A 22,431-nucleotide genomic window follows, 5' to 3' on the forward strand; every position below is an offset into this window, starting at 1 on the left:
ACAGAAAAATTTCATTAAAAAAAATGTTTGAGCATTCTTTTTTTCAGATAATTAAAAGAAATGCCACACAAGAGTAAAATTTAATAAAGTAGACTTTATAAATTAGAATCAGAGACATATTAATGAATGGAAAATACATGCCTTTAATAATCTCTCCAGTGAGGCATATATATGCCTGGTCATGACACACAGCCAAATCAAAGGTGTTTGGCTGCAAAGAGAGGCAACAGGCAGAAAAAAAAAACCCAGGGTATAGGACTATTATATGTTTTGCATGTTTGGACATGTGGTCCCTTTCTGCAAACAGAGCCCCTACTTGTGCTGGTTGTGTTCACTGCCTGCCAGTTGCAGTGGAAGGAGTAATTGCTGATTATCTGTGAAACCAGGGTAACATTTAGTTAGGCTTTCAAGACCGAGTTCCTCATCTTTTACATGAAAGCAGCTAATGTATGTATATACATTAAAACAAACAAACAAACAAAAAAAACCAAAAACCAAACCTACATGGAATTAATGCATGAAACAGAAAATCAAAATCATGCAACTGACAGCAAAAATATTTCTTAACTTTCTGAAAACTGGAGAGAAAATTTGACCTAGAATGCAAACTGTCTCTTAGGCTATGAAAAACTTCTATTACTTTGAAAAAAAAAATAACATCTGATTTAAACAAGAAATATTTCTTCATACTGTAAACTAGCTTGTGTTTTCTTTATATCCAGATTTTCTCCCTATCTTTTTCTGAACTGTGTTACCAGAAAACCTATTACCAATTTTTTGGCATTGCCCCAGAATATCTGTCAAATGCTCATTAGCTGGTAAGTGATATGGTAATTTCCAGTTTCCCATACTAGAGGAAACTGAAGCATCCCAGATGTCACCACCTTTATCATATTTTCCAGCATGTCTGTCCATCCTCTGAGCAGATGTGAGGCTGCTCTCCCTGTGTCGTGAGAGGGAGGGTGAGAGCTGAGCACTGCCTCTGCTCCCACCAGACTGCTGGGCTAGCCCAGGGCACTAGAAGGGACATTGCATGACTGTCTTCAAAGGATTATGTAGAGAAAAGAAAGACAGACTCTTCTTCACAGCAATATTAATGTAAGACCTAATGTACGGTCTGGAAAGCATAATTGTATTTCTAGCTTGTGATCAGCTAAAGGAAGTACAGATATCATCTGTCAGGTTTACTGATGATTATTATCAACAAATTCTTTCTGGTTTTCTCACATCCCTGTATTTCCACTGGGCATGTTTTGTTTCTCAATACCTGTATTTTTGACAGCATTAGTCAGCTCACCGAAGTAATGAATCTTACTGCTATGCTTTTTCCATCTTTAAATGTGTCCATATAAAGCCCTGAGTGCCCGCAGAAAAATTGCTTTTTGTTGACTTGTAGGGTTTTTTTAAAGTGACTGAGAAGAAAAGCAGATTCTAATATGTCACAGAGGAAATTAAGATACAGTGAAATCTATATATGCATGTATGCATGTATATGAGTTTGCACATTTTATAGCCTTTCCCATAATTTAAAGACTCAGCATTTTTATGTAAATGGTTTACAGCAATAAACAAAAGGAGAACATCTAGATTTGCAATTGAGCATGTTGAGACATAAAAAGTCTGAGATACCCAAGACCAGGCATACTTCAGAATAAAAGTACATCATCGGGAAGGCAATAGAATTAGTCCTGATGTGGATTTCAGTAGAGATGCTGTCAATCAAACCACTATTTAATTCAACACACTGTGTCAGCTTGTTTAAGTTACAGGCCAGCTGGAGGTCCCTTCCTCATTAATCATTGCATCCCCAGGTTTCTGGGATTACTCAAATTAGCTGCCTGCACTCTTGGTGCACTCCCCCACAGAGCATTGTTCTGCTGCCTGGGTCTATGCCCCATTTAATTTGTCATCAGGCATTTTGAGACACCTACAGAAACGAAAGAAATTCTGGAACAGAGATCAAACTAACAAACACCCCAATGTCTATCCTGGAAGCTGTTGCTAATGCCTATTTTTGGTGATAGGAAGCATGGGAAACACCACAGGATTTGAAGCAATGACAGCGGCAGGATCTTGGCTGTACACAAACACACAAATGGCCTTGGGTTTAAGATGTGTTAATTTCTGGTGGAGGAAAAGGGGGAAAGAAAACGATGACTCCCTTTGCTCAACTGATCTGGAGCAGCATTAATCTGTATACCGCCTTTCTGGACTGGACCATGCAATACCTACTGAAGCAAGGCAGAGCTAGAGAAGTGAGATATCCTACAGCTGGGTTTCCAAATCACGATCATAACACCTCACTTCTGCAGGAAAGTTTGCCTCTACAGAGCCTTGCTGCTGGTCTGATCCTGAACTTCCAAGTCTTGGATGGACGTGCTCACAGTTATTATGAATTCAGAACAGACAAGATTTCTGAAATAATTAAAACCAGAGAGGCACTAGGGACATTGATGTACCTGTGTTATACCCTTACGTCTAGAAAGTTAATTCAGCTGCAGGAAAGGGTATTTAATCTAACTGCCATGGAGCAATGAGGATTATTAATGTGGGCAGGCTGCGTTGGTAGGCACAGGAGGGAAGGGAGCTGCAGTGATCCTTGCTGTGCCAGTTCCTCCCGTCTTTCCAGGAGATCCCGCTGACTCTTTCTTCGTGGCTTTACAAAGGGTGAGAAAACAGGGCAACTTATCTTCAAAATCCAGCAGCAATACTCAAAACACCTACCACAAATCCTCCTGTACGGACACCAGCAAAAATAGTACAGGTTCTTAAAGCACATTTTGCTTAAAATCTGTGAGAACAGAGAAAGAGAATCCGGCAGGCGGCAGGGGCAGCGGACAAGTGAAGGTCCTCTCTGAAGTACTGTAAATGGTCAAGAAACAGGCTGTACTCTACTGAAGCTAGAGGATACATATACTAAGGGCAACTGATGTATTTTAAGCCAGGAAATCTGTTTCCTGGTTTTATTAGGATAAAATCTTATAAGGGCAGCTATAGTTCAACCTATACATGCGGTTTTAAAATGACATTTTCTAGCCAACCTGTGCTATAAAGAACATATACACAGAATTTGCAGGCAATGCATTGTTTCTTGAACAAGACAAAAAGCAATTAGAGAAGATTGCAAGCATCCAATTAGTGCAAATAAACAGAAGATTGCTTCCCTTAAGTTGGAGGTTATTTATTTTCTAAAGCAGAGTCCCTCTGTGGCAGACACAAAGGTTTTAGTGATGGTGGCTCTGACTTTTCACAGATGACTCAGCTATCAGGTAATAATTATGCTCATATCCTCATCAACTGTCCAATATTGGACCATGTTATACTCAACAAATCCACCTGAATGATCACACCAGGTCAACAATGGAGAAACCATGTGACTTGCTGGGATGTTGGAGTGTTCCTGCCCCCATGGCTGGTACAGTAACATACCACCCTGAAGCAAGAAAGATTTTGCTACAGGGATTTTTTTTCTGCAGCGTGCTTCTTAAAACAGAGTGCTAGCACTGTGGTAAGCTCTCTTTTGTGAACCTGAAATATCATAATAAATTATACTGAAAAATTACTAATGTAATTGCAGTAATTGTTCTAAAGCCAAAACTACTTAATGCCTTGAAATTTTGATTAGTTTTGAAAAATGCCTCTCTAGTCTAATCTGAACCCCTTTCCTTGTGAAATCTGACTCTCTCCAAAAGCTGAATGTATTAACGAAAAGCAAACCAATCCGTATTTTCCATTTGTTCTTCTCTACTGCCTACAATAAATGACTGTTTTGCACCACATCTTGGGAATAGGAGAAATAGAGAAAAAGTAAAGAATCAAGAGGAGTCATCCTGGATGAAGCATTATGATGGTGGTAAGTCATGGCTGACATAGTAGAGTTGATAGCGCAAATAAGTCTTGTAATACCACCCATAGGCAAAATATACAGAAATACATTACATCAATAATAAAAAATACATGAAAACGTCTCCCTTTCTTCTCCTGAGATTTAACACTAGGCATTTCTTTACATTTTTTTTTTCCTTATTTTTTTTATTAAATCAAACCATAAGTTAAAATAATGCAGTTCTAGATCTTGGAACAATTCAACTGTCTTTGCCCAAACCCTCCACTGAGATTCAAAATAGAAACAGGGAGGAAACCAATACTGATTTGAATTCTACTCTGTCTTATTGATTTGTGGAATGGATGGCATCTACTTAATCTCTCAGTTCACTGCATGACTATATGATGTGTTCTATTAAGAAGTTGTGGTTGGGCAGCACAGAGAAAGGCACTGATCTTGCAAAGCCAAAATGCACACAGGGTCACACTGAACTGCTTATAGAAATAGGGGAGATGGTTTCCGTGGAGGCAAATGACTGTCCTTGACAGAGAGAAGCTTCCAGGGTGCAGGATGCAATATACAAGCGAGGACCACAGAGCTGGGGATGAAACTGGGGGATGCACGAGAAGCAGAGAAGCAAATGCAGATAGCAAGCCCCTGACATAAGAGATTTATCTTGAGATCCAAATAATATTGGACACTTGGTTTTAATTAAGAAAGCCACTGAAATGTTGTTTAATGAGAGTCACTCTAGAGCAGCAGACTCTATGGGCTGTACCCTAGATTCAGATCCGCTCTTTCATTTTAAACCAGCTCAGCCAGCAAATCTGTGTTTTCTGCTTCACTGGTTACTGTGTTCCTTTGTGTTCAAATGAAAAAAAAAAAAAAAGGAAAAAAAAGAGCTTTAGATGCTGAATGTCCTTTCAGTGAGTCTATCGAGGAAAAGTCCTCCTTTGAACACTCAGAAACCAGAGTTAATGAAAAATAATAACAAAATCTTTGTGCATTTTCCCCATGCCCATAAAGTAAGTATTTTGTGCTTTCTTTTGCCCTCACTTACCCTAATAAAAACATGGAGTAACAATACTTAGTTCTCTTTAAAATTTCTAGTGAAAACTTGTAATATCACTGATCAAGTTCAGAAAATCTACCAAGAAAAACTTCACTCCCAATTATTTATTTCAAAACTTAGGAAAGGGGAAAGGAAAAAAGCAGACAAAACTTCAGATTCTTCACCAGGACTTGCTCTCTCCTCAAGTCTGAGCCATGAGCAGCAGTGTCTGTTACACATACCTTGCACACTATCTGCAAAACTATCCATGCCTATCTTAGCAAGCACCCTGGAGAATTGCCAGTACTGAATGTTCTCAAAACTTAGATTTTGACAGCATTTTCCTGTCAGGGTAGCAAAACTACAACAGCAAGTTTCTGAGCACACAACCACATGGTTTATGTATTACACAATAATGATACAGTTAACGACCTGGGCAATTCTTGGTATAACAAAACCATAGCCTCCAGGTGCTACTGAAATGTAAATAGCTACAATGGCCTTGTAGATTGGTATTGAATGGCATCTCGAATGAGCGTAGAGAGAATGAAAGCCCTCAGTTTAGATTCAATACAGCTCAGACAGCAATCCTGCAAAGCATCTACTAACTTATGCCTTACTGTATTATTAATCTTATAGCAGAATAAATTGCACATAAAGCTTTAAGAAAATTATGGATGGTGCTAGAAGTACTCAAACTGAAATGTTCATATACTTTTAAACATCACCCATGCTCCTATAGTTACTGGATATTAGCTTTTTTTTTTTTTTTTCCCCCTTCATGTAAGCAACTGCCAATTCTTGTACTTCTCTAGAACTACTTTCTGGTAAGGCTCCAGGGACTAAATGCTTTGGTACCTTCAGTCACCCATCTGCCTAAGCACTGTATTTGGGAACCTTTAGCCTGCTTTGTAAAAGAATACCTATTTTTGCACTCTGTCAACCTTGCGTATGTTTAGATAACACTCCTTACTTCAAAACAAAACAAAACAGATGCCCAAGAACTGGTATCAGCCAGGTATCATACCCAAACAGTATCACCTCAACTGTTTTAAAACATGCCCACTTCCCTCACAGCAGAGTAATCACATTTTAACAATGGATATAATTTTAAGAATTTGAGACTTGGGGATGAACAATCCAGGGAGATAGAGTGGTCTGTCTGCTGAAACCCACCATTCCCTTGCCAGGTTAGTAAAATCACCCGTCTGTTAGTTAACTACATAACACAAAACAGTCATCACCGCCTTCGCCACAGACACATTACCCCAGAAAACAGCACATGTAGGAGAAAGGATTCGCCTCCCCCCAGGTGTTTTCCCAAAGTTTTGTGGTGGTGAGAGAAACAGCAGGACCAGGAAAGATGTCACAGGAACTGGGGGCTGGAACATCTCCCCTCTCAGGAAAGGCTGGGAGAGCTGGGCCTGTCTAGCCTGGAGAAGAGAAGACTAAGAGGGGATCTTCTCAATGTCTACAAATACCTTAAGGGCCAGTGTCAGGAGGACGGGATGGGCTGTTTTCAGTGGTGCCCAGTAACAGTACAAGGGACAACGGGCACCGCCTGCAACACAGGCAGTTCCTTCTGAACATGAGAGAGAACTCCTTTCCCCTGAGGGTGACAGAGCACTGGCACAGGCTGCCCAGAGAGGTTGTGGAGTCTCCTTCTCTGGAGACATTCAAAACCTGCCTGGATGCAACTCTGTGCAACCTGTTCTCAGTGAACCTGCTTTAGCAGGGGGTTGGGCCAGATGATCTCCAGAGGTGCCTTTCAACCCTGACCATTCTGTGATTGTGAGATTCAGATATGGTGGGAACAAGTGCAAGCTCTGTTCGGAATAAAGCACTAGGAAGGGACTTTTCAGTGGTATTCCATTTGAGAGGAATTTACTGCTATAAGCAAGCCAGCCCTCCTTCTTCTGATTAGTTTTGACATTCAGGGAAACTGACTTTGGCATGCAATTTTAATGCAAACAACTGATGTTGGATTTAACTATTTTTATGCTGTTTATTTTCCTAAAAGAAAGCCTGTATCTGACTACCTGTTTTGTGAATAATGAGCAGCAGCACGTATTTCCTTAACTCCTCAACTCTAACGGACAGTCCTTGGATTATTCTTTTTAATTTACTCTTCACTACATCCGCTTTCCAACAAAGCCCAATACCTGCAAGTTCTTCAGATGTCATCAATAAACTCTATGGGACTTTATAACTTACTATTTCATAGAAAAGACATTGTTGGGAGTGAAGTAGATGTTCGTAGCCTGGAACATTAAAGTAGTACTCTGAAAGAGATTGACTTCATGCGTTTGAAGAATTACATAATCATAGATAGCATCCTTCATCCAATGATCTCAAAGCACAGTGCAAAAATTAATAATGAATATGCAAAGAGACTTACATCACTGAGTTCTTCCTAGCATCTTAAATTAATAGGCAGAATGCTGGCATCCTGCATGCTTTATGCTCTGTACAACTCTATTTATAAAAACCCAATGGTCTTAAAACATTCAATCAGATGCTTTTGCAACTTGCAACTTAATTTCAGGACAAGTATACATTTGTTCATAAGAGAATTTTGACTGCAAAGGTGATTTGGCCATTTCAGATACTAGGGTTCAGCCCTTCTCCATGGCACTTCCATCTGGTTTGTACTGTACTAACAGGATGCTTCCTGAGCCTGCCCTGCCTTCATGAAGTAAAAGCTGTGTGTACAGTCACTGTCAGCAAAGTACACCTCTTCTTTGTGATTCTCTACTCACCATTTCACATCCAGCTGTCATTTCAGGTTATTAACACTTTTTTAAGCTCTGTGGGACCTGGAAGCCAGCCACCTAAGAAATCACCTCCATCCCATTTCCAATTCAGTCTAGTGGCAATTATATTTTTCACTTAAAATAGCTAGGGCATGGCTTCCTAGGACAAACAGGATGACTCATGTAACAGATTCAACCTCTGGAAATCGTTCCCAACAATCTCCATCAAAGTGGATTTTCGTGAGTTTCAGTATTCAAAGGGTTTGTGTTGTTGGGGTAATTTTTTCCCCTTTGGGTCTAAGTGGAATTCAAATGTGTTGTTGCATTTAATAGCCATTTCAGCCTACGACGACATATTGACAATTTACTTTTAAAATAGTGTCAATATTTTAAATTATTATTGTGTTCTGCTCCTGTACCTCTTTTATGCTGGAAAATACTTAAAAAACATGGATATATTACTATATATTAGAATCATAGAATCATTTAGGTTGGAAAGAACTTTTAAGATGATCAAATCCAACCGTTAGCCCAGCACTGCCAAGCCCACCACTAAACCATGTCCCTAAGCACCACATCTACACAGCTTTTAAACACCTCCAGAGATGGTGATTCCATCAACTCCTTGGGCAGCCTGTTCTGATGCTTGACAACCCTTTCGGTCCCTCACACCCAATCTAACCCTCCCCTGGTGCCACCTGAGGCCGTTCCCTCTTGTCCTGTCCCTTGTTCCCTGGGAGCGGAGCCCGACCCCCCCTGCCTACAGACCCTGTCAGAGAGCGATAAGGTCCCCCCTGAGCCTCCTCCTCTCCAGGCTAAACAATCTCAGCTCCCTCAGCTGATCCTCATGTTGCCAACATACAACATAAAAATGTGTCCTGTTACCAATCAAATTTTCAGGAAGTTCTGTTATGTATTTGTACATCACACTCATTAACACATTAAAAATACAGACATACTATAATCTGATAGCCTGTCACATAGATGCCATGGCTCAGAAAGAATATTCCATTTTCAGAGTTATTACCTATGCTTGATAATGTCTCTATTCCAGTAAAAGGATGCTGTCTCAAAATGGAAAACAAGTTTTATTTTGTGACATCTATGTATTTTACCCAAGTATATAAAAATCCATTCATTCCTATAGCAAGAGATATTGTGGTATTGGACCAGGCACATTTTAGAAATCTTTCCTTGACGCAGGCTCACACTAATTATAGATTGTATCTGTCTTAAGGTAAAACTGAGTGTTTTCTGTGTGGTCTGAAAACAGAAAGTCCTCAATTTAAAGGCAGTTCTGACAGGAACTGGAACACCAGCAGGCAATCTCTGCCAAGTACGGTTATTTCAGTGAATTAGCCAGTATGGACAAAAAGGTTTAATCAGAACTCTGATGCCCTTTTGCATGCATCTTTCCAGAAAAGTAAGTTAAGGAATTAAGGTTATTCTTTAAAGTATAATGATATCAAGGAATCAAGCCAAAGCAAGTCAGATAGTTTGTGGCATTTTGTGACATAGAAGTTCCTCATGACCTGCATTTGGGCTGACCACAAAGATACATTGCCATGAAACCTGCCCTATGAAAACCAGCATGTGAAAGAGTTTAGTGATATACAGTAATATAATCTGCCATGAAATGGCAGAAATAAAAGCAAAAATAGAAGGGCGATTTCAATTAACTTCTATTTCTTCTTTATTTTGATGGGACTAAACAGAAAGCATAAAATTTGGTCATTATTCATATAACAAAACTGTGACGTAGCATGATCAAATACCTTAACTACCTGTATTTAAACTTCCACCTTTTGACATATTGATTACATCAGACCACTATACACATGAAGACAACATAGTTATCCTGGATTTTAAAATTACTGCTGAAATTAATTACTTCATAAACTGCTTGGCACCTACATGTGTTTGCAGTTTACCAAGTGATGGAAGACAACAACAATAATTAGAAGAATTAAATGCACTATATAAAGGAAACTGTGCATAGTTTCCCTCAACATACAGTCCTTGCAACTGTTCTCAACACTGAAATCATGCTACAAATGAACAGATACTAGAACTCCTTCATTTTTGTGCTTACGAAAGCCAAGATGACATCTCTCCGATGTGTTAATTAAAATAACTGAGCTTGTATTTTAGCATTATCATTAATATCTTTCAAAGTGATTTTGCTAGACAGACGTTATGCTGAAAAAGCTGGTCTGACACTCAAAAGAAAGTTTTTCTGTTTTTTCTGGTTATGGGGTGATTTTTAAACAACAGTCATGTTTCAAATATATTTCTCAGGACAGGAAATAAAAAGACAGACTGTCCCTCTTTTCTGGAGTAGTGGGCTTATTGTCTTTTTTCAAGATTGATGCTTTGCAAAACCGAATAGCAAATAATCTCTGGTTTTGGATTTCCAAAAAGGTAAGAGGAACTTGTGAAGCTTTTTTTTCAAATACTTTCTATTTTCTTTGGTGTTAAGCTCAGAAAATCTTGACCTGTTTCCCAACAGAAATACATTTTTCTTCATAGTGTGTACACTTGAGCACAGAATTCTTCATGAGCTGAGTTACAGAAAGAGGTTTTCTCTCCATCCCATTCTGAACACTCTCCTAGGATGCATCAATAAATTATAGGAGCTTTGATGAAAACTCCTTACTTAAAGATGTAACCATTTTTAGAAGGCTGATTTTAACACTCCTAACATCCCAATTTTATGCAATATTGCATACATGTTGAAAAATGAGAATGCTATACCCGATATTCATTATAATCTGGTAAGTATGACACAGTATGTGACTTATGAATTAAACAGAATTTCTAAATATATAGGCAGTGGTGCATATGGGCTGTGGAAAATTCAGCAGCATCCTAATTGCTGTAGGTATCCTGGCCCCGCTCATAACTCAGATATGGCTGCTGTTTAAAATCTAGCCTCAAGCTTCATGCTGTGGAAATGTCATATAAGCAGCCGCACAGTCTTCCAAAGGAGAAGACCAGCATGATCTTATGCTTGGAGGAATTCCAACCAAAATTTGCAAGACATCCCTTTTACTTGAGGTTAACACTAGTATAATTTGCAAATACATACAGCATTTTGTGTTTGCAAATACAAGTAGCAGTTTACGCAAAAGCATGGGTCCCATTGGCAATGTTTTCTAAAAATATATATAAAAAAATAAAATAAAAAATTAAAGAGCTATGTATCACAGATCTGCAACAAAAAATACATTTCTAAACTTGCTTACCTACCTTTCAGTTAGTGAGTGTAGTAATTCAGCTATAATTCTACAATGAAAGCATACAGAACATGGAACATTTCAATTACAAAAAAGAAGCACACAATTTGCAGAACTTGGGCAAACAGGTATCCCACTTCATTTCAGGAAAAAGACTCATCATGTTTTTTCTCTAGTATTCTTCTATAGTTCAAAACCTGATCTGATCGTAGATATTTCTTATATGTTCAGCTGTATTTTTCGTCATGAATAATTCAATTTATGGAATTTGCAAGAAATGCATTTAATTTTGCTCCTCACATACATCTTCTATAAAAAATTACAACTAGAAAATGAAAGAGATTTATTATTTTGAACAAAATACTCCAGATTTTATTTCACTTTGACACAGTGTATTTATAGGGTGAATCGCAATACACTTCTTCCAAATTATTCTACCATGACACTCAATCAACTCAAGCAGAAAGAGAAAGTTAAACCAAATGCAAATATGTGGAAGTTATGGTTTACCCAGAATGAGAGAACTATTAGCCCTTCACTTTTCAAAGTAACAGGGGATCTTTAGTCATCAGAAGTAGCCAAGACTTCAGTCTTACATTCCAGCTGAAAGGTATTTTGGCAATACAGATTAAACCAAATTATTACACCCAAGTGCATGTTTATGAAGTGCTCAAACAGGAGGCAGGCATTTGTTTTATAGCTAAACTCAGGCAATCTAGTTATGTATTTTTCCATATGAGTAAAACTGATTCAATTACAGTAGTAACCACCTAAGATAATTCTCTTCAGTATATATCTTTTAGAGGCATTTGATGTGACTTGGCAATATTCTTGCAGACGGAAGCACTTAATAATGCAGACCCCTAAAATACAGTTCCTCTTGGGAATGAATAAGAAACACAGGATTTCTCATCACAATAACAATGAGATTCTGTCTAAAAGTAATAATCCCAATTAAAGCACTGTATCAGACTTCAAAAATGGGGTTTCAATAACTGTGAAACATCACAAAACCACTTACAGTGGCTTCTGCAATCTGCCTCAGAAGTGGTGGAGGAAACAAGTATGACTGTTTATGAAGCAGATGATATTTCAAGAAAATCTAATTTTTAAAAAAATAAAACATACCAACTGACAGAAATGAATAACCAATGATAAACGTTATCATTTTGAACAGAATGTTTCTTATGAAATACAGCATGTGTGCAAACCATTAATTCTGCCTTCATTCTAACCAGCTTGGGAAAGAATTGCAGATTGCTTTATAAAAACCGTGATCACTGTCATAAAATAAACTAAACAACATCATCATCTCACACCTACAGAAGATTCTTCCTGCCAAGGATGAAGATGATGATGATCATAAAGCTCCTCACAGGTGTTATCTTAGCCTAATCACATCCCTACAAGGGCAGTTAGTAGTTATTGTATTCTCTGCGTACATGGTCAAACAAGAACAAATAGGTTTACATATCAAGAGCTCACCGTGAGTTAGTGAGTTGCTAGCATTACTACTCTGGAGTTCTGACTCCCTTATTTTTGCTCTCACAACTAGATCATGAACCAGCTCAGATGTTCTGAAAGTTACAGCAAGGCTTTCAATAACAAGAACTAGTAATATTGATGGTAAATAAGGAGGGAATTAACATAGTACTGATCTCCTTTCTCGCTTCATGTCCCTTGTACTGTCAGTGGAACATAGTTCTCCATCAACAATTCCAAACAAGCCCTGAAGGGGTGGTTTCTCATGAAATTTGGAATATAGTTTTTAATATTATGATTCATTCAATTTCTTAATTCTAACAGCTAAATGTTTTTGCTAGAGTCCTTTTTTCTTTTTCCATCAGACTTCAAAACTTTGTGCAAAGTAGGCAAGTACCCTAAACTGCATGCTACAGATGGGAACAGTGAAAGAATGAAGCAAAATGACATAATGATCACCCCCAACCACTGCCACTGCTGGGAATGAACCCAAAGGCTCAGGAAGCAATGGCAGAAGACCTAAAAATTTAAACATACAAAAGAGCATTTACGCATCTATATAAGTGAAACAAAAATTCATAAAGGACTAATCAGTAAGAATTTAAAAGATAAAAAAAGCAGCATGTTGGTAACTCTGAATTCAGAGGAAGATCATTCAATGATGAGTAGCCGAGCAAATACAGCAGTTAAGGCTGGTGCTTAATTTGATGCGTACACACTTAGCATGGGAGGTGGGCATAAAAGGTGAAATGAGAAGGGGGTTTTTATCTGCAACGGATGCAAATCCCAAAAACATCAAAGGGTTTTGAATATAATAGGCTATCAGTCTTATTCCTTCTGCTCCATATGCTTCACCTGAACATTTATACCATTTTTTCTTGGTTTTCCAAGTTATACGTCATCTGTGTTTCTTTCACTCTTTCTTTCACTGAGATTTCATTCATTTTAAAACATTAGCGTGGCATCAACTATTAAAATTTCTTACTTTTTCCTTCTGATTGATTGTTATGTTTTGTACTTTCTACAGTTCCCTTATCTCTTTATCTCCAGTTATTTTTCTCCCCTCTCCCCCCCCCCCTCCCCTCTCCCCCCCCCCCCTTTTTTTTTTTTTTTTGTTTTTTACATGTACATATACTCAGGTTGCTATTTTTAAAGTATTTACAGACATTAGGAACATAAATCATACTGACAATTGTCAAACACTAGACATTTAAGCCTCTTCAGTTTCTCTGACATTCTTATCCTTAAACTTTCAAATGCTCTGACAAGTCACCACACTGATCTCTTTTTTAAGCACAAATAAACCATGCTTTTTCAACCTCCACATGCACACAGTGAATAGAAGGCAATCACGTGAATCTTTTGTAAAGCAAGATGGTATACCTCTTAAGGAACATACCCTGTACTTTTATGTTTAAAGCAAAAAATAGAGTATTTTCTGAAGTTTCCTTTTCATTAAAGAATGCTCAAAGGAGAAAGAAAACACATACAAAAAACATAAAAGCCACTATTGACCTTTACCATAGAACTGTGGTGTTAGACTTGTGGAATAAAGGAGAAGGTACACTAAAGCAAGAAAATACATGTATTTACTTGCACTCATAATTCACTCACAGCTAGTGGAAGGAACAATTGCTTCTGCAGAAAGACCAGATCTCAATGCAACAGGGAATAGTCGAGATGCCTCTACAGAAAGGCCCTGAAAATTCCTGCCAGATTTGGGTTACTACCTTGGACAACCTACCAGGAGTCTTCCTGGTGGAAATGACCTCTGAGGAACCTTCCAAGGGATTCTGAGTATTGAAAGTCCACTAGCTTTTGACTGGATTCCTTCCAAAGCTCAACACTCCATATTACACACTTTTGCCCTACCCTGTCATGGATCCTAAGTGCAAAGATTTTTTTAGGGTCAGGGCAGGGATGGATAGATACAGATGCTTTCCATACAGAGGAAAAGAAAAGCATCCAGAAAGGACACAGTGTTTCATGAAAAATATGTTCCTCCACAGCTGAATCTGAGGGAAGGCTGATATGGAAACAACTGAAAATAAATCAGAATTGATCTCTCACTCAAGTAATATCGATGTGACAAGCATAACTTTCAAAGCTTTTAAAAGTACTTTCGAGCTGCAAGATATTTTTGCTGCAATAATAAAAAGGCTATCTAAATAATTGAATACCAGTAGTTCCATGGTAGCTTTGCTGTAAGAAACTTCATCTCTTCCAAGTTATTCTATAGAGTTCTCTAACATATTGCTGACTTTTTACTCTCTCTATATATTAGGTTAAAAGGATCATTTTCAGAACTTCATTTTCGCTCAGAGTAGTACACAGCCAGTAGGCTTTTTACCCATTTAGAATTATACTCCCTTTCATTTTGGAAAGGCTCCCTATATTAACCACCTAATCCCAAAGTAGCCCATTAGGGATCAAAAGTGATCAGAAGTATATCAGTTTAGCCATTTTCATTTTCTCATTTAGTCATGTTACCTATTTCTTTGCCTTGTGGTCCCTTTTGAGTGATATTTTAGCTATCTCCACCTCACACATCCGGATTATACGTCAATTTGGTCAGTGGGCTACATATATTGAAGTGAGAGCCTTTGTATACGTGTTACCATATTTGAAATGTACATTAGAAAAAAGTAATAAAGTAGACTCACATCATAATTTTCCTTTAAGGCCTCAAACCTGTTCTAAGTGGAAAACATGCCAATTTTACTGACAGTAAATCAAAGCATAAAGTGATTATGTGACTTGCTCAAAGTCACTTGGGAATTCTGTAACAAAATGGGACCAAACTCAAATGCCCCATGGCATCCATCTGCTAGGGACAACACAGCACTTAACAGGACGCTCACGCTTTGCTGTAGTGGCAGCTGGAAACACAGTTGGACAGTCCACAGCACCTCACATGGCACCGGGTACTTCTGTTTTGCATGCATGTACATAAAGTGAGGTGCATACTTCTGTATATGAACTGGAATTGCTTCCTAAACCTCCTAAGGCAACTCTGTTTTATTAAATAGGCAACACTGTTTCCAAAAAACGAGAAAAATGTTCAGCATTCAGGTAGTGTTTAGAGCTTAGACTTTCTGATTTGCAGTAAAAATGTAGAAATGAAAGTGGACTGAGAAATAGTATTTCTGATCACTGCAGTATAGGAGAGTGCCTAGCCAGTCTGAAGTCTTCAAAGACTTTTTTTGGCAACAGAAGTTTTTCAGTTATATCTCCTGGAACTTTATACATCTCAAATACTTCTCTTCCTTCTGTTGGGTTTCTAATAGATATTGTAAGCCTTTGGGCTCCATGCCCAGAATCCTTGTGCCAAATCATACTCTGAAAGAATCTGTTTTATCTGTTTAAAATGATAATGTAAACACAAGTTCTTTGCATGTTTTTCCATTTAGACTCATGCAATTCAGGTGAATCAAAGAAACTCATGGTCAAATGAAAATAGAAAATGTCGTAAATTTTAATTCTTCATGGAATCCTCTTTGTTCAGCTCTGTTTAGTGTAGGACCCATTGACCATGCAGTGGTAACATCTGTATTTCAACCAGTTGACCAGTTTAGAGACATTTTGTTGCTCAGGTTCCAGTCAGAACCTCACTGTTCAACTGAAAGTTTCAGGTATTTCTGGAGCATCCCCTCTGCATAAACATGTTTAAGGTAACCTTCTCAGCCCATGACATTTTGTGTTAGTAACCCCATGGAACCACTCTAACCGCCTTCTAAACCACATCAGTCCTTGTTGCACCAGCTACCACTGATAGGTCATCCTTCACTTTACGTGATACAGCATCATCCCTTTGGGAAATTACCCTCTTGAGAGTTTTATTTATTCCTCTCTAATTTGTGCAGCAGCTATACTTTGAAACATGTTTGTGTGTTTAGGTGATTTGTATTCTCAGGTAGCTTCCTTAGTAAGACAGGCACCAGTTATATCAGTTAAACTTTAACAATAAAACACATGAGCAGAATTGTGCAGTCTTCACTATTATGTTCCCAGTATTGTTACGGCACTGCATCATTACTGCCCAAGTGGAAACAACTTGCAGGACTCCTGCCTAACAATATAAAAATAGCTTTCCAGATATAAGTAAGATATTAGAAAATGTCTCTCATATAGCAAATTTATTCTGCAGCGGTAGCACTAATTCATTCTTAAGAAGTAACACTTTCTCCTGTGAAGTAGAATTTATATTATTTAGAGGAAAACAAAAGAGAGAAAGAAGCAGCATATCTTTACCCTTCGCACATCTTTGCCAAATGTTTCGCTGTAGCTAGTGCCCAGTATTTCAAATTGAACATAGGGGTTGGCGCCGTCTTCTCTGAACTCCATAACACCAGTAAGCCCAGTTATATGGCCCTAAGGAAATAAATTTCAGAGATTTTAGAATAGAACATATTTGCCTTTATAAACACTCCTCTTCATTAAAGGTACGCCAAATGTGCTTGAACATGTTTACAGTGAACATAACTGTGACAATCACATGCTCTTCAACAGCTCAGACGTACTGCCAGAAAAAGGACTTCCCCCACCCCCCCTCAGGAAATTACATTAGCACTAACATATCCACCTTATATGTGTTCATGGAAATACAAATTCTGTCAACACTTTACTAAGACTTTATATATTTTTTCAGTACTTTACTGGAGTAGTAGATTCCAAATACTACTGGAGTAGATATATGATAGTGATGGAATCTACCCCAAGTGTATTTGGAATACAAAAATACTAGTGATGGCCAAACGCATTTCCCCAGATCTTCATCGTTCACAGAGACCCCAAAGAAAAGGCCAAGGACCTTGGTGGGTCAGGAGACAACAGGTCTTTCAGTGTAACTGGGACAGAAGGTTCAGTCCTGGAGTTGAATACAAAGGCATGAACTCCAAGTCCAAAAAAAAAAAAAGAGTATGCCTGCTGTGCTCCCGAGAGAGGCATGAAGAAAAGATAACATTTTCAGTATTATTCAAACCTCTGTGTGAAAATATCATGGAATTTGATTTTGGGTTTGAGCAAAGAGGTTTGAAATGACACTATAGTTTGAATAAATTTAGCAACAAAGGATGGCGTCATTAGGACTTGTCAGAGAATAACATAACACCATCAAATTGCATCATTTGACTAGATGAAAACCATTTCATCAATATACATGGGGAATCGGTTGGGGTTTTTTTCCAAATAATTGCTAAAGTTAGTAGAGTAAAAAATGAGTATTTTTTCCACTAGTATTTGTGATCAAATAACTTTCATACAAGAAGTTCCCATGCATCTGCAAAGCCATAGTACTGACCGTATTTGAGTAATTCAACACACTGCAAGACTGTAACTGTTAGTGACAACTTAGCTAAATCAGATCCCTTTTGCTGTGGGCTGTAGTACGCAAATAGATACCAATGCTAAGCTCACTTATGAAGCTAGTTGAGCTGTAGTAAATGGAACATAAGCCTTAAACCTTATTATTGGCTGGCCCCTTGAGCTCCTGAAGTTCTTCTGTTGGGGAAATTATGATGATGCATGCACATAATTTGTATGACTACTCCTAATCACACTACCTCCAAGTAAGGTAGCTATGAGAATAACAGAAGTAGAACACACACCACCAGAGCAACACTGCAGGGTGTGTAATTTGTTTGTAATAAATCATTTGCTTGTTTAATAGCTGTAGATCATTCCTGGTAGTTGTAAATCACTTATTTGTAATAAATCAAAGAAAAGTTGGATAGAGGTCAAAAACCTTTTCAAAAACTAATCTCAAGTAGAAATGAAGCAACTCAATTACTCACACGACTGTGGTTTGTCTATTCTCACCTTCTTAATAGTCTCTAGCATGGATCGTCCTCCATTCCAAGGTTTGGTGGATTTCCTCATGCAGTTCAGACTTGCCATGCTGTGCCATTTCCTGTCCTCCAGTTTTCTGTGGAAAGCATTGGCCAGCATGAGCACACTGTCATACAGGTACAGGTTGGAAACCTGCAAGAATAAGAAGAATGAGCCTCCCTTTATTGGAGCATCCTTTTGAAGAAACTGTAAAAAACAGGAGATAAACAAAAGAAAACAGAAGGCAGCAGAAGTAAAAACTAGAAGCTGGGTGTGGTTGATATGCTCGACAGTCACGGCAATTCAGACAAATACCAGTGCTCACTCCCACCTACTTTCCTGCTTGGCACCTGGGCTCTTCTGTCCCAGGGACTCCAGCATGTTTGCATTTCCTATGCATTGCCTACACCAGCACAACACAGGGCTCTAAAGAGGTAAGAGATGGCACTTCAAATATAAACTCAAGCTATAGAAAGAGTACAGCTATCAATGAAAGACAAGGATTGCTACTTTGTCAGTCCTTTCAGCAAGGACAAAAGGATAGAATGGAATTCAGTCCTTGTTCTGTTTGTTCATTTGGGAAATCTCCTCAATAATTTTTGGTACAGCAAAATATAATACTAATGTGACTGTTAGAACAGAGGGAGAAGAAATAACAGTATTATTTAGGTCTTATCATCTCTCTCCACCAAATATACAAGAGACTGGTTACTACTTTACTTCCTCTGGAGCTATTGATCTTAACCTCCTTACTCTTCAATTTACACGAGAGTTAAAGAGAACAATAATTATGATAAAGGCTCTAGTAAGAACACCACACTAGTAATGCTCAACTATGTATTTCAGTTTTCAAACCAAGACACAGCCAGTGATACAAGATCAGATTTTTGTTAAGCCATGGTATCCACCACAAGTGGTAAAACTTTAACAGTGGTAGCTGGCTGAGAGAAGTGATTTAAAAAAAAATAATTAGGTAACCCCCGCCTGTTTCCAGCGTTTGCACGCACTCTTCTTCAAACCTATACACAAATTCAGAGCTATTGATTTACTTTTTGCTAAACTCAAATCTCCAGTCAGCATCAAATGCCAGATACAGCTTTTTTTTTTTTTTTTCATTATTATCAAAAAGATACTTTCCTAGCTGAAGGCTTTACTCATGGTGATCCACAAATTTGCCATTTATCTTTCAGATTTCTCTAATTCACCATAGAAAATGGTGCCTAGAGATCAGGAAACAGCTACATGTAGAAATAAATGCAGCTGCATACTTCCTATTAAAATGTCACTCAGCTGTGAAAGCTTAAACATATATTACTGTTGTATCACTGGCTCCAAGTAAGCTTCTGATATCTTAAGATCCTAATCTTCAGAAGCAAAATGGTACATGTTCCCTGATCTGGAATTTGACATAAACTGAGAACCTAGGCACTTTGAAAAATCTTCTAGTATATGTAAATCTGAACAAAAGATATATAAACAAAAATTCATTTTGGAAGAATCAAAATGGGAAGAAAATACACAAAAATGAGATTGAGGATACCCACTTATTTAAGTGACTGAACATAAAGAGAGATGTTAACATGAAAATAATGCAAAACCTGTGAGATACGATCACTGAGAATCTCTCCCACCTGGCATTGCAATCTTCTTTCCCTTCTTTTCTTTCCAGCCTTCCTGAACAAGCAGTTCACATTCCCTACATTTGCTATTTTATCCAGTTAATCTTTCTTTTTAAAAGAGTTTCCAAAGCAGCTAATTTCCAGATTTTCTCTTTTTTTATGAAAAGTGATTAAAGAGTTAATGAGTCCCAGCAACTAAGTCTCTTCTGCTCAGTTGCATTTGTGTCTCTACTCTGCAGATATTTTCCAAACAACTTTCAGATAAAGCAACCAAGCAAATCCTCATTATTCAACAGGGCACTCTTCCTATTCTGTGTTAAGCTACTCTCCACAGAACAGACAAACAAACAAACAAAAAAACCCAAACAAAAATCAAAAGAAAACCCCAAACCCAACAATGAAACCACCCCAAACCACACACCACAAAACCCATTTGTTTAGAAGTAATTTTACATGCATGAGGAAAAATACTGTTTCTTATGTGTCATTATGATCCTCTTTGCTCCTCTTTGAATTTGATTTCGCTCCCTTACGTATAACTGACAACTCATTGTTGCCTTGGAACCACCACAGATCAGAAATATTTTGCATTTTCTCAGTTTGGCACTGTTCTTTTTCAGTTCTGGAAAACTGCAGCCTCATTCTCAAAAGCAGTTTTCTTGGTTTACTAGCAGAGAGCTCTAGGGTGAAATACGAGATGTACCGGGGTACACTGCCTTCCTCCTCTTTCTGCTTGCTATGTTCTTAGAAAAGCCGCCACCATTGTGCAAGTGTAATGCACTGAAAGCTTGAGAAAACTGCTTTTGAGGATCTTAGCCGACGTGACCATGCATTCAACTCAAATTACTTTCTGCTGTAGAGCAAAACTAAACGATCACGTGTTTACCAACCTAATCCTCATAGTTCAGTTAGACCTATAATGGATTTTGTACCACTATTGGTTTGTTTTCTTTTGAAAGAATGATATAAACTGATTGAAAGCAAGAAAGAAGCTGCACAAGAGGGGTTTCCACTACTTACATCGTGTCACACATATGTACCAAGGCAGAAGAAAATGTTGCAGAGAACACAGCATGTTGCTATTTGCCATAGAAAGAATATTATGTACAACCTGTTGTACACACTTATCCACTGGTATTTTGCCACTGCGGTTCTCTTCTACTGAAAGCCTCATGCAAAAAAAAATGAGTATATGGTACTATTTAATGGGCAAAATCACTTCTTTCATATAATCATATTCTGAGTATTTACTCCAGTAAAAATCACATGCATGCATTGCTACATTTTACCCTCTACTCACTCGAAGAGTCAATATCTTACAGAAGTTGAATTTTATTGACACAGTCAACACTTCTTTTTTAGAATAGAAAATTTGCAAGCTAGGAAAAAAACAGCCGCAAAACCTCCACAACTGAGGCTGGATTTGTAATATTAAGAAAATCAATTCTCTTTTTTTTATTATTTTATTTGCTCATTCTGCTAGTGTAGACATAAATTAACACAAAACATAAAAGTCCACGCTGCTAAGGACAGAACCCTTTAAAACTTATAAAGCATGACCCAAAGCATCTAGGTTTGCACAGTGATCAGAATTCAGTGTGTAGACAGTGAGTTTATATAAAACAAGAGAGGGCAGGATGTTAACATAATAATATTGCTTTGGTAGTCCTCTAGGTCGAGTCACTTTGAAGTGCAAAACATAACCAAGAACAGCCAAGAATATCCTGGTAACTTAGAAAAGAATGTCCTTTTGATGCTTCACAGTGTGCAGAGCAAAATCCAGCTCCTCATCAGCCACAACAGTACAGACAGCATGTCTTTGCCTAATCCCAAATGGCAACTAGCTTTGTGCTAGAAAACAAAATTATGGAACCAGGTCTAATCTAATGCCTGAGTAGTGTTGTGTGAATGTAGTTGAACAGTTGATTCCTTCAATACCTATAGCAAGATACATTATTAAAGTACTGTGAGGTATATTTTTATCTTCTTTTTTTTCAAATTCTCTTCAGATGGAGAAAAATAAGAACAACTTAAATGCCTCAAATATGCTTCTCTTCTCAAAATAATACTCACTTTCCACCTGAATTCAATTATTATGTATGTATTTTCTTGTAGAAAAAAGTTACTTAAACCAAGACACACTAATTCTGGCCTGATCTCACAGTAAATCCAGAGTTATAATATTTTTCTTTATTTTCTATTATATTCATTTTAATACAGCAAAAGTCCTGCATATGTACTAGTTTTTATTTGCAAGAGGAGTTTGCTGTAACCTCCAGAATAGTATTCCTGTGAAAAGAAAAAGGGTTCAGTGGACAAAGCCTGTATACACTTGTTTCTGCAACTGCACACATTTTAATTTTCAGCTAACTATCAAACTCTTTTTAAATACAAGTGTGACCACTGAAAAGGAATTTGTGAGATACCTGAGGGATCGACTATATTCTGTTTCCACCAGTGCTGTCAGAGGCATGAGAAAACAGTAAATTTAAAAATCAGTCTTCAGGTAGGATTTAGAATTGGCAGCAAAGCAGGAGAGAACAAAAGTCAAGGCAATGTACTTGGCTGCTTTGGGTTTTCCAAGCTCTGGAGCATTTTTTATTTCCCCTATTTATATATTCATAGAGGGAACAGAGGA

General features: G+C 37.8%; 1 protein-coding gene across 1 annotated transcript in view; it reads right to left on the reverse strand.

Annotated features, from left to right (window-relative positions):
- GRID1 (glutamate ionotropic receptor delta type subunit 1) overlaps positions 1 to 22,431 on the reverse strand; it is a 541,694-nt gene that overhangs the window by 84,035 nt on the left and 435,228 nt on the right. The window contains exons 7-8 of the mRNA XM_040607383.1: positions 18,166 to 18,327; positions 16,600 to 16,719 (exon numbers count right to left, since the gene is read on the reverse strand). Coding sequence (XP_040463317.1) covers positions 16,600 to 16,719; positions 18,166 to 18,327 — 282 coding nt within the window. The remainder of the gene's footprint in view (positions 1 to 16,599; positions 16,720 to 18,165; positions 18,328 to 22,431) is intronic.

This window comes from Falco naumanni, chromosome 9, assembly GCF_017639655.2.
Source record: "Falco naumanni isolate bFalNau1 chromosome 9, bFalNau1.pat, whole genome shotgun sequence".
In the NCBI taxonomy this organism is placed as follows: Eukaryota; Metazoa; Chordata; class Aves; order Falconiformes; family Falconidae; genus Falco; species Falco naumanni.